This window comes from Perca flavescens, chromosome 12 (assembly GCF_004354835.1).
Source record: "Perca flavescens isolate YP-PL-M2 chromosome 12, PFLA_1.0, whole genome shotgun sequence".
NCBI lineage: Eukaryota > Metazoa > Chordata > Actinopteri > Perciformes > Percidae > Perca > Perca flavescens.
In genome coordinates, this window is record NC_041342.1 from 24,036,118 (window position 1) to 24,048,566 (window position 12,449).

The 12,449-nt window shown below is 38.6% G+C and overlaps 1 protein-coding gene across 1 annotated transcript; it reads right to left on the reverse strand.

Moving 5' to 3' along the window:
* Nucleotides 1-1,016: 1,016 nt before the first annotated feature.
* Nucleotides 1,017-12,271, reverse strand: LOC114565124 (annexin A13). The gene is made up of 11 exons (XM_028592994.1): nt 12,117-12,271; nt 11,250-11,325; nt 10,411-10,505; nt 10,154-10,324; nt 7,465-7,498; nt 6,230-6,309; nt 4,516-4,584; nt 2,899-3,000; nt 2,721-2,796; nt 2,450-2,562; nt 1,017-2,271 (listed from the first exon to the last, which is right to left on the reverse strand). Exons 1-11 carry the CDS (start codon nt 12,129-12,131, stop codon nt 2,152-2,154), a joined length of 951 nt encoding a protein of 316 aa, XP_028448795.1. The 5' UTR covers nt 12,132-12,271; the 3' UTR covers nt 1,017-2,151.
* Nucleotides 12,272-12,449: the final 178 nt, after the last annotated feature.

The window sequence follows — 12,449 nt, forward strand, 5'->3', positions numbered from 1 at the left end:
GTGATTCTGTGATCCTGTGATATACCTAGAATCCAGCTGCCGTGCAAGTTAAGGAGGGTATTGCGTTAGAAAACAAATGAAACACAACATTCAACCCCTCTCCCCACTCCAATACTTTTCCTACAATCCGATATCTGTTTCTATTGAGAAATTAATCAGTACAATATTGTCATAGGATTGATTTCCCTCTACAACCTCCTCTACTCTGACACATTATACTTGTGTCCATACACTGCCTGGAATCTACACTCCCCACCTTTAACAGGCACACAGCCGTCACAGCCAGAGAGATCAACAGGCTGCTAGAGGCAAGCATGAGGTGGACAGTGGGGCTACTGGGCTACATATGGTGCACAGACTGTGGATATACAAGTAGCAAGAATGTGCAGAAAGCAAGTGTACTCCAAACTTTGCCCTTGATACAGAAACAACCATTACATCAAGGAATATAAAGAACGGTAAGAAAGATACAGAGGGAGGAGTGGGAGAAAGAGAAGGAGAAAGCCATGGGAAAGAAAGTGAGAAATCAGCTGCTTCTGTGTCAGTGCATCTGGAAGCAGTTCTCACTTGTTTTGAACCTTTCTTTTCTGCTTTGTAAGTCGCCCACAGGCATCCCATTAATGATGTGCTCTGAAGCAAGTTATAATGTTTTGGGCTAGATGTTGTAAAAAAACAAATTCTATATGGCTTTGGATCATAGGCCACCATCACAAACATGAAATGGTCAGCAACAATTTAAATTCTCATAATCAACATCAGGGCAAACGGTTATTTGTAATGTTCATTAAACAGTATGCCAAAGCAAACAATATGTTACACAATTATACAGAATATTATATCATTGATTTCAGTGTGATTTTCTAACTGTCATGCCATTTCTTCCTGAAATGCACAATATATAATATTCCTTGTGGTACAATACTGTCCCCTACAGGATATAAAGACAATAGAACTTTTCTGGTGGAGTGAAAATGTATTATGACTGCATATGTATGATACAACAGGCTAACAATGACTTCTTTCATATACTTTAGTTTATTATTTTGCTATATGACAATACAACTTGGTCATAAACATGACTTTATTGTTGGGTTTAAATAAAATTAGTTAAGATATAATTCCATACATGGATGCAGACGGAGTGTCCATTATCAGAGATTGTACTACAGTGGTTACAGAGCAAACATTTGTCTTTTTTAACACTATTATCATCATCGAATGATTTCAAATGCACAATCATCTCAAAGTTTTACACACTTATTTCGTAGGACTATAACTTGTATTAAATTTAATTAAATGTAGTAAATTTGAATGAGACTGTCTAATAAAGTGTGTAAATGGCAGCATGTTAGCTGTGACTAAAAATAAGACTACAAACTGTCTTGAGTTCAAAATTCCCCATAACATTTAGGGGGATGTGACTACAAAAACCCAATACTGCATACTTAAAGAGTTTAGGCTTTTGGTATCAGGGTAATGATATATTTATGTATAATTAATCATCTAGTGTATTCAGTTATCAAATATTAAATGTGATAATTCGGCACTTAAGTGTTGCAGCAAAAGTGAAATGACATTGCTATCATCTTATGAAAGGCATCTTTGAGGCAAATAGTTGTGAAGTTAACGGATGATGATAAGAGTATGATGACAAATATAAGAGATTGAATAGTTTATGTTGAGCAGCAGCAGCCTCACAATGTTTACAGCTTTGGGTTACGCTTGAAATGGTGAACTACAGCTTAAATACAAAAAGACTGCTGATTGTGAATAGACTAACACAATTTATTTAGATAAATAATGCTCAGCTGCACAAGTTCCATATAAGTTCCACAATGCTGTCATTATATTGTCAAAGGGACAACAAACATCCAATGCACCTCTATTGTATGAGAGTGTAATGTTCTTGGCAAAACTGTGTATTTAAAAAAGAATCTAAGTTTACCATGTGTAAAACAATGTATTATATAATAATTACTTGGTTTTTGGTCCATGCTGCAATGATAACTGACTGTCAGAGAGACGTCCACAAAGTGAATGAGTGAAACGGGTAAAAATGTGTATAAAGAAGAGGAGGAAGGAGGAAGGATGAGTGGATACAGAGACTGTCACGTTGGTTAAATAAGGCCTGTAGGAAGAAGGTGAGATGTTTTAGTGCAGGATCTCGATGAGGAGGCGTTTGAAGTCTCCACCACACTCTGAATCCAGAGCGTCTTTCAGGGTAACATCGTATTTCTCCAGGTACATGTCCTTCACTGTCTCCAGGTCAAACTGTGGGGTTAACAACATAACACTGCTGTCACCACAAAATCCCTTTTCATTGGTTAGTGCTGTCTTTGAATTGAACATTTTCATTTCAACATTTTAAGGCCAGGTTTTGGTAATTTGGAATCTGGAAATAAATTCATTAAACATCATGACTACTGTGCAGTTACACACGCAGACTTGCCTCAGAGCGGCCTACAATGATGCGAATGAGCGTGTCTTCATCAGTGCCCACTCCCTTCATGGCGGCATTAAGGCGTCGGGCGAAATACAGCTGCGGGTTCTTTGCACACCTGACTATAAACACACACACATACACACACACACACACACACACACACACACACACACACACACACACACACACACATATATACACAAAGGCAGCAGGTGTTATTATAAGAACGGATATTTCATTTGATATTTCATGGCTTGTGAACAATCCGATTGTCTACCCAGAGTAATGTAGCAGTCCTTCAGAGTTCCTGTTGCTTCAGAGTCAATGGTGTCCAAAATGTCTGTTCCTGAAAGCTGCAAGACAATGAGTTAACATGAGAACTTAGAATATCAACAATGATTAGAAGCAAGTAGGAAATCATCTTCTTTTTTTTTGTAGGGATGAGCCATCCTTACCGACTCATAGATCTTAAAGGTGGCCTGAAGCTGCAGGTAGTTTCTGTGTGTCAGGATGAAGTTGAAGGTGGACTCATCGGTGCCAAATCTGCCTTCTCCTGCCTGACAGACAAAAAAGGAGGAAATAATACCCCAGCAGTAGTGTGTATTAAGAATATGTTCTGTTTTATTACAACCTGGGTCTTATTTTTTCAAGACAGCCGTGCTAGCAGCTCTATGAGCCTGTAGCTAAATGCTAACATCAGCATGCTAACATGCTCACAATGAAAATACTAACGTGCTGTTGCTTAGCATGTATAATGTTTAACATGGTCACCATCTTAAGATGTTAGCATGCTAATATTAGCTAACTGGCACTACAAGTGTGTTATGGTTTTCGTCTGTTCCCTGTTGTGTTTATATTTTCTGGTCTGTGTATTGTGTGTTTTGATTATTCCTGTCTTCTCTGTTGTTCGTTGTGTTGCCTAGTGGTTTGTCAAGTGTCTGTGTTTAGTTGTTGTCATATTTTCTGTCTGTGTTCCTGTTTCCTGTTTTATTTTGATAGCCTGGTTTTCTGTCTTGTCTTGTCCAATTAACTTCCTGAGTTTTCCCGCCTTTGTCGATTGTCCTGCCCCGCCCTGATGTGCTTCACCTGTTGTCTCACCTGTTTCTGATTTACCCATCACCTCATGTATTTAGCATCTGTGTTCCCCTTGTCTTGTGTCAGATCGTTTTGTGTCCGTGCCCGTTTAATTTGTGACCATGCCCTTGTGTTTCCGTCCTGTGCCTTGTGTCTGTTCCTGCGTCACTTTACTCCTGCCTGTGTTTTGCCCGTCAGTTTATGTTTGTAAGTTTTCCAGTCTTTGTGCTGCCGCTTTTTGTTACAATTAAATTAAAACCCTGAGTTCCACCATCTCCTGCCTGCCTCTCTCTGCATTTGGGTCCTCATCCTCCCGCTTCATACAACAAAGTGAGGTGCAGCTGATGATGGAAATGTCATTAGTTAAGCAGGTATTTGGTCATAAACCAAAGTAGAAAACCAATTACATTTTGACGTGATAATGGCGCTAGATGAAAAGCCACCGGGTCACCAAAGTCAGTAGGATTCATCCTCTGGGGACCATGAATGCCAGGACCGAATTTCATGGCAATCCATCCAGTAGTTGCTGAAATTGATCAGTTTGAACAAAAGTGGTGGACCAACCGATGCTACAGTAGAGTGGCTAAAAGAACTGACTCAGGGTCATTTTTATATGCGAGAATATCAGCAGGAGTTGTATGCGAAGAACCTGCTGATATTCTGGCAGACTTTGCCATATTACTGTCTGCACACATTTATATTTGTACAGTGTTAGTGTGAAACTTTAAATATAAGGTTTCACAGCTTAGTTGCGAATTTCCACAAAGATCCCATAATCCTGTACTGTAATACAAGCCACAGTGGAGCATTACCACAAAAAAATCAAGCTTTGATCTAATAAAATCTGCACTTGTGAGATTTGCCACTCACCCCGGGCTCACATGCTTTAACATCTAAATCTAGGATCACATTACCTTGCAAACACTGGTGTTATTTAAAGAGCAAACTATGAATAAGGTCTGTAATTTGAAAGAATTATGCAACATCTGGGAACGTACCTCAAACAAAGATATGGCATCCTGTTCGGCTAAACCTTCATCCACTTCATAGCCCTCGTCTCTGCTTGCCTGGCGAGAAAGAGGGATTTTGGAGAAGAGGGGGATACAGAGATATGGAGGGAAGAAAGGGGAAGATAGGTTTAAGAGAATGGATAAGGGAAGGAATGCATGTAGAGAGAATGAGGGAAAAGATTTAGTGAGTGTAGGAAAGGTCAACAAGATGAATTATGAAAATAATCTCTGGCATTTAATGGGATAACAATCATTTGCTACACATCAGATGATAGATGATAGATAGATGTCGCTGTAGAACATGAGTCACACTGTGTTTGTCTTTTCTTTCTGGGAAAAGGAAGAGAGGGGAAGCAGAAATGGGTGGGAGTGTTGAAAAAGCTGGCATAGAGGCCTAAGCATGCCAATGATGTGATGAGTGACAAATGTCTCAGTGGGCGAATTACAGAATGGAGAATCAATTCTGCGAGCCATTGTCAAAGGAAGAAAAGTACTATTCTCCTTTGCTTTATGGCTTCCATCCAGATACAAGACTTTGACTCGTTCTTCTTTGTTTACTGTAACTCCCCTTTAAACAACCAATGCTACACTGTAAACCCAGATTTAGTTGTAATTAAACTTTTTAGTGGTCACTAGTTATTCTTTCCTGTTTTGTTAAAAAACATATTCATTACTAAATCACATCAGTTGTTTGTAATAATTAGCTTAAGTATGCAGTGCACAAATCATATTAAGCAGGGATAACTAAGGATGTTAAAGGTCCAGTGTGTAACGTGTTTAGTTGTTCATTATCAAAATCTGTGTTGCCCGTTCACAAACTTGTCCTTTTTCATGAATATTTACCACCACCATCAATTCCAAGTATTCCTTTTGGCTTGATATTTTACATTTGCATTTGCATGAACTGGGGTAGACGCTCCATATTCATGCGCCATCTTGAAATACGTTAGCCGGTAAGGGAAATACAGGACATACTGCTCTGCCTTTTGTGTTTTCGCTGTCACATGATAAACTCACAGGTGCTGCTAATGGGTATCGTAGCTTCCCGGCCCCGGCAAGTTTGAATAAGGAAACATGGAGGAAACAAGTATTCAAAATCCAAATTACAGGAACAGGAGTCTTCATCTTCACCCAGAAAAAGGATATTGAAAAGAGCAAGAGACTGGCTTTTTGAAGCGTGAAGGCTACCGTAGCTGTAATACGTACTTTGAACTGTGTGGTGCGAGAGAGTTGATTGCGATATATGATCTCAACACTAGATGGGAGAAATTCCTACACATTGGACCTTTAAGTTTCTGTATGGGAGAGGCGAGGTCTTTGGAACTGTTCTGCGCTGAAGTGATGCAAAGGCTTATGGGAATTTCATGTATGTTCTGAACGGATTCTGTCCTAGTTAAAGTTTGTTTTAATAATGTTCTTTTAATGTTTTGGGTGTGCATTTTTTCAATATTTCAACAAAAGTAAATTATGTTTTCTAATGATTTTTAGTAATGACTACTAATGTAAACTTGATTTGTCTACTACATCAACTTACCAGTCAGTGTTTATAAAACTTGACCTGTTAAGTTTCACCTTTTGTAAAAACTTAAACGGTTTAAGGCAACAGGTTTCCACACAAATCTCTAGTAAAGTCAAGTAATTCGGCTCAACAGTGTAGAAGCATTGTTCATTGTTGAATAAAGCTAAAATAATGAGACTTTACCTGCAGCAGTGACATGAGCAGGTTCCTCACGTCTCCACTGGTGTCATCCTCAATGTCTGCCTCTAATTCACGCTCATGCACTGTAAGGAAAGAGGCAAAAATAGTCACCACTTAGATATTCTTTACAACATCAATACATATACAATATCTGTATTCAAATCCTAACAGGACAGTGCAATAAAATATTTTCCAATAAGTGACAAGCATAAAATCAAAATGTATTTGAGGCCAGCGAGGGAGGAAAACATGGCTCATTGCACCATGATTCACTCCTAAAAACTGAAACACCCATGGCATTATGACAAATATAAAACTTGCTATGTATCTGTTTCACATGCTGATTAAATGATCACACTTTCCTGTAGCTAAATGCTAACATCAGCATGCTAACATGCTCACAATGAAAATGCTAACATGCTTTTGCTTAGCATTTATAATGTTCACCATGGTCACCATCTTAACATGTTAGCATGCTAACATTAGCTAATTGGCACTACAAGTGAGGTGCAGCTGATGATGGGAATGTCATTAGTTAAGCAGGTATTTGGTCATAAACCAAAGAAGAAAACCAATTACATTTTGACGTGATAATGGCGTTAGATGAAAAGCCACCGGGTCACCAAAGTCAGTAGGATTCATCCTCTGGGGACCATGAATGTCAGGACCGAATTTCATGGCAATCCATCCAATAGTTGCTGAAATTGGTCAGTCTGGACAAAAGTGGTGGACCAACCGATGCTACAGTAGAGTGGCTAAAAGAACTGACTCAGGGTCATTTTTATATGCGAGAATATCAGCAGGCGTTGTATGCGAAGAACCTGCTGATATTCTGGCAGACTTTGCCATATTACTGTCTGCACACATTTATATTTGTACAGTGTTAGTGTGAAACTTTAAATACAAGGTTTCACACTTTAGTTGTGAATTTCCACAAATATAAATATAAAACATATACAATATCTGTATTCAAATCCTAAAAGGACAGTGCAATAAAATATTTTCCAATAAGTGACAAGCATAAAATCAGAATGTATTTGAGGCCAGCGAGTGAGGAAAACATGGCTCATTACACCATGATTCACTCCTAAAAACTGAAACACCCATGGCATTTTGACAAATATAAAACTTGCTATGTATCTGTTCCACGTGCTAGTTAAATGATCACACTTTCCAGAATGAGAGGAACACCAGATTGGTAGCTGTTTATGCATGACTCAGCATAGAAGAAAACTCACCCTGGGCATAAGTCTGCTTGTAGCTCAAGATGTCCTGTTGGAAGTTAAAGAAAGATGAGATTCAGTCAGCTAATATTAAAGCTGCTCTTATCAATGTTTTTATATTTGAAATGGATCAAGTAGCTATGTGTAAAATGAAAGGGGTCGCTCAAAGTGACAAACCCACAGGGAATCCTCCCCAAACCTCTACAGTTCAGCTCTGTAGAATGTTTTAGCGACTTTTGCCCACAAAAGTATTGTTTTTATTCACCCTCACTTTCATCATTTGTCAACCAAATTAATGCAGTTTATCATCTGTCAACAGAAAAAGTACATTTTCCTTGTGATACTTACATACTTGGACTTGAGTAACATTTTCAATGCAGGACTTTTACTTGTAACAGAGTATTTTTTTACAGTGTGGTATTAGTACTTTTACTGAAGTAAAGGATCTGAATACTTCTTCCACCACTGATAGATAGATAGATAGATAGATAGATAGATAGATATGTAGATAGATAGATAGATAGATAGATAGATAGATAGATAGATAGATAGATAGACAGACTTTCTTAATCCCAACTGGGAAATGACTGTTACAGCAGCAGGTATAAGACACACAACATCCACATAGAATGATAAGATATAATAATAAATAAAGTAAAAATACACCTACTCAAACGTGAAAAACAATACAAAAAAACTATGTACAACATCTACAAGTAGAAAATAAAAATATACAACCAGCATTCATACATAGTATATATGAAAAATATAGACTATAAACTATAAGGCATTGTTGCCCACTTGGATGTCATCAGAAGATCCTGACCTTCGGCTTTTGAGCCCTTTGTCTTGAGAACAAAGGCATGCAAAACATTAACTGAAAGAAGCGACGTCGATCAGAGAGGGAGGACCAAGCCAAGGTATAGAGAGAGAGAAAGAGAGAGATAGAGAGAGAGAACAGCTTCCCATCAGTGTGCATTTTACAAACTAACCTTAGTCTTGTGTACCATGCTCTGAGCATTATAAATGTGACAATACTGTAAGAGATGTTTGTCTCATTCCTCATTGACAGAGTGGGATTACAAAATTGCCATGACAGTCATCTTCACTGCTTTTCCTTTTGGGTAACCACGTTGGTGTGGGTTATATCTCATACAAGCGTAACACAACTTGCTTTGTTGCTTTATTGCAACACATTCTCACTCTCAACTCGTCACATTTTAACGCTCTGGGTACCCCTTTGGCATCATTTTACAACGTGCAGGATATGGTTAGATAAGGCAACAGAACTACTTGGTTAGGTTTATGAAAAGATACTGGTTTTGGTTAAAATAAGTATGCTTGTTACGTAACTTACTTATGTGTTGTTAAGTAGTTAAGTATGTAGCGTAAGTTAAAATAAGTCAATGTTGACTTTTGGTTTCACGCGGGACACACACAGCAACCTCCCAGGTGAAAGTCCAGTGTTTGTTTGTTTGTTTGTTGTTGACACTATCCATCCACCCCACTTCCTCCATACTCTTCATACTTAATCATCTCACAGCGCCGCGGTCAAACAGTTGAAAGGGTTGTGTCCATGGATGTATTACATTAATAGCTGTGTCTAGATGGTAACCATAGAATTGTAAAAACTGTCCGGCGACCTATCCTTACCATAACCATTCAAGGACAATGCCTTTGGTTACCATCTAGACACGACTACCCGGGCGAAACTGGTCGTGTCGAGATGGTAACTCTAGATTTGTGAAAATTGATGAAAACTTTTGCAAGACTTGCTATGTCTCATACAGACGCTAAAGGATGCCCTGTTTGTCGGTATCAGACGCTGGGGGTCGCTGGTTGTTGACCACTTGCTGCAGAGCATCAAGACTAAAATCCATTTTTGAACAACTTGTTAACATTAATAAATGAGTTAATAACAATAATAAAGCCATTTGTTAGAACCCACTATAAACTTTTTATAAAGAATTCCTTATTAGAATGTTGTAGGCAAAATGGAGCCCATGTCATGAGCAGTCTGTTCTTAAAATAGAAAATCAACTGGCAGTGAGGCCGGACTCCACAGTAAATAAAGGATGGTCATGTTGTTAACATAGTTTTTTTGTATTGTTTTTCACGTTTGAGTAGGTGTATTTTTACTTTATTTATTATTATATCTTATCATTCTATGTGGATGTTGTGTGTCTTATACCTGTCATGCTGCTTCCTGCTGAACCCTGCAGCTTCCTGCTGAACCCTGCAGCTTCCTGCTGAACCCTGCAGCTTCCTGCTGAACCCTGCAGCTTCCCGCTACATCCAGTCACTGTTCCACTATTAATGTGACTATTATCGCCACTGTTCATCACACCCCCAACCGGCCCGTCAGACACCGCCTACCAAGAGCCTGGGTCTGTCCGAGGTTTCTTCCCAAGAGGGAGTTTTTCCTCGCCACTGTCGCACTGCTTGCTCTTGAGGGAATTACTGTAATTGTTGGAAATTGTTGGGGCTTTGTAAATTATAGAGTGTGGTCTAGACCTACTCTATCTGTAAAGTGTCTCGAGATAACTCTTGTTATGATTTGATACTATAAATAAAATTGAATTGAATTGAATTGAATTGATGGAACCGACAATCCTACTAAGTTTATTATAGTTAACTTGCAGTTAATAAAAGAGTGAAAATAGAAACATATAGTATCAAAGAATAGCATCACATATTGACAGACCTCATTGGTGGCTGTGCACAGGATCTCTACCAGCACGGCTTCGTCCGTGCCTGCCCCCTTCATGGCCTTCCTCAGCTCCTTGGCGAAGTAAACATGTGGAGGCTCCAACATGGCAATGGTGGCCTTCTCAAAACTACCTGTCAGCTCCTTTTTTAGGACCTCCTCTAATTCCTGATAAAACAGAGTTATTAACTGCGAATACTGTAAGTGTGTGAGTATATGCAAGAAAGAGAGGGTCAGTGTAGGCAGGTACTTACATCATCATACTTCTCAAAGTAGGCCTGCTTGATCTCTACACGCTGAGATGCAGAGCGGTTGGCCAGGATCTGAATAATGGCCTCTTCATCTGTGCCTGGAGAATATACAGCAGTTTACACACAAGGGTGGACATCAGGATCCTTCCTATACAGTAATAGTGATTCACCATCAGAGCAATATTTCATTATTACTAGACTCCTAAAAGCAGTTTTATGATTGAAGGCAGTTTTAGAGTCTTGTCACTCAACCTGGACATGCCTTTTATTAAAATGGATGCCAGGCGAACATGTTTCTGTTAAGAATTGGGCAAAATAACAGTTTTTATTTAAGTTACTTTAAATTCTATATTCACAATACATTACCCTCATGTAATATCATAGTACATAACTGACTCATGTTGAGCTCATTTGAAACAAATAAATTCTGTCATAATCATGCTAATTGTGACATTTTATTTACTGTAATTTGATGTTCCTTTGAATATTCAGTCTTATAGCTGCAATGACAATTGTGAATAAACAAATCAAAGAAGGAGGAACTATTGCTCATATATACTGATAACACAAAACTACTGGTATTTAGAATCCAAGTGCCATTAAGGCATTAAGATTGCCTGAACATGCATGGTGTCTGGTATCAGTCTGCACAATTGTATCCTCAATTAACTTAAAAAATATGTTTTATTTGTTAATTTTCTGATTTAGGAAAGATATAGATATAAGTGCTTCCAAATAATTTGGTGATAATGGATGCCTAAATCACACACAAATAGAGAATCTAAATGATTAAATAAGAGGGATGAAAAACAACACATTACAACATCATACTGTTCACTTACCTAAACCTTTACAGGCTTTTCTGATAGCCTTTATATCAGCTGTGACATCAAAGTCCTCATATGGGACTATGGTGGGCTAGAATTAAAAAGTGGCGGAATCATTTAAAACATATACATTCAATTTATAAAATGTAACTAAATATGTAAAAACTATCAGATTATCATCTCAACACATACTTTTAGGGTCATGTCATATTACTGATATACTGTACATTCAGCAGCATGCAAAATCGTAGACAGTAATACAGAATAAAACTGATGTAACATTTATAATTATATATATTAAAAACTTCTAGCAGCCTATAAAGCTAATGGTCTCCACTCAAACTTATGACAGAGTGAGGCTGTGAATTATATATTATATTACAGTACATCCAAGCCGGTCTCCCCCGCAGGAAAAGGGCGCAGCCTGTGTGTGATTGCTGAGTCATGGAGCAGCAGCAGCACTCGCCTCTCTCTCCTCGCCCACCCCCCGTTTAATACAATGCGGCCTTATTGATCAGCGTTTCTGAGAAATTCCTCGTCTCTGCTGTTGCGTCTTCGGCCTGGCAGTGTACTCCCTTTGCTCAACTTATACGCAAGTTCTGCTTCCCAGCACTGACTGTTTACAGACACAAAGTCTTAGAACATTATAAACCTATTATATTTTTCTGAACGCTGCCTGTGCTACTCAGTGCCACTTTAGTGATCTTGTTCCTGATTTATAATTATGGCTTTTATTTTTTGACATGAAATCGTATTTCATCCCTGAAAACTCGACCTTTCACCGCTGTAAAAAGTCTCTGATCAGTGAAATCACCGATTCTACTGCTGTGATTAAGAGCTTCTGTAAGTTATGATACAGTATAGCAAATCTAGTTTTCTTACCTGGACGTTGCCCATGTTATTCCAGACCGCTTTGTCCAGTTAGATAGTAACAAATCAAATCTGCGTGTTGTGATGCTGTGCTGTGCTGTGACGTTGTGCTGCTCTGTAGTTGATATGATGCGTGTCAAGTCGGGTCGGTTGTTCCTAAAAGGACGCAGCCCTGTCCGGTGCTGCAGAGATGACGTCACTGCCGCTTATTAATTTAGTAGGGTGGAGTTGAGTGGGGGTGATGGTAAAAAAACAATAACATCATAAGGTTAACATCAACTAGTTGTTAGACTTGTTCTAATGAATTATTTCTTGTTTCTTGTACTCATGCAACCTTTACTCGAG

Bases quoted from the DNA above. Each gene is read 5' to 3' on its own strand.
- LOC114565124 (XM_028592994.1), bottom strand. The intron at 3,001-4,515 runs GTACGTTCCCAG...TTTGTCTGTCAG, and splicing joins ATGCCATATCTTTGTTTGAG to GCAGGAGAAGGCAGATTTGG. The intron at 2,797-2,898 runs GTAAGGATGGCT...ATTGTCTTGCAG, and splicing joins CCTTTAAGATCTATGAGTCG to CTTTCAGGAACAGACATTTT.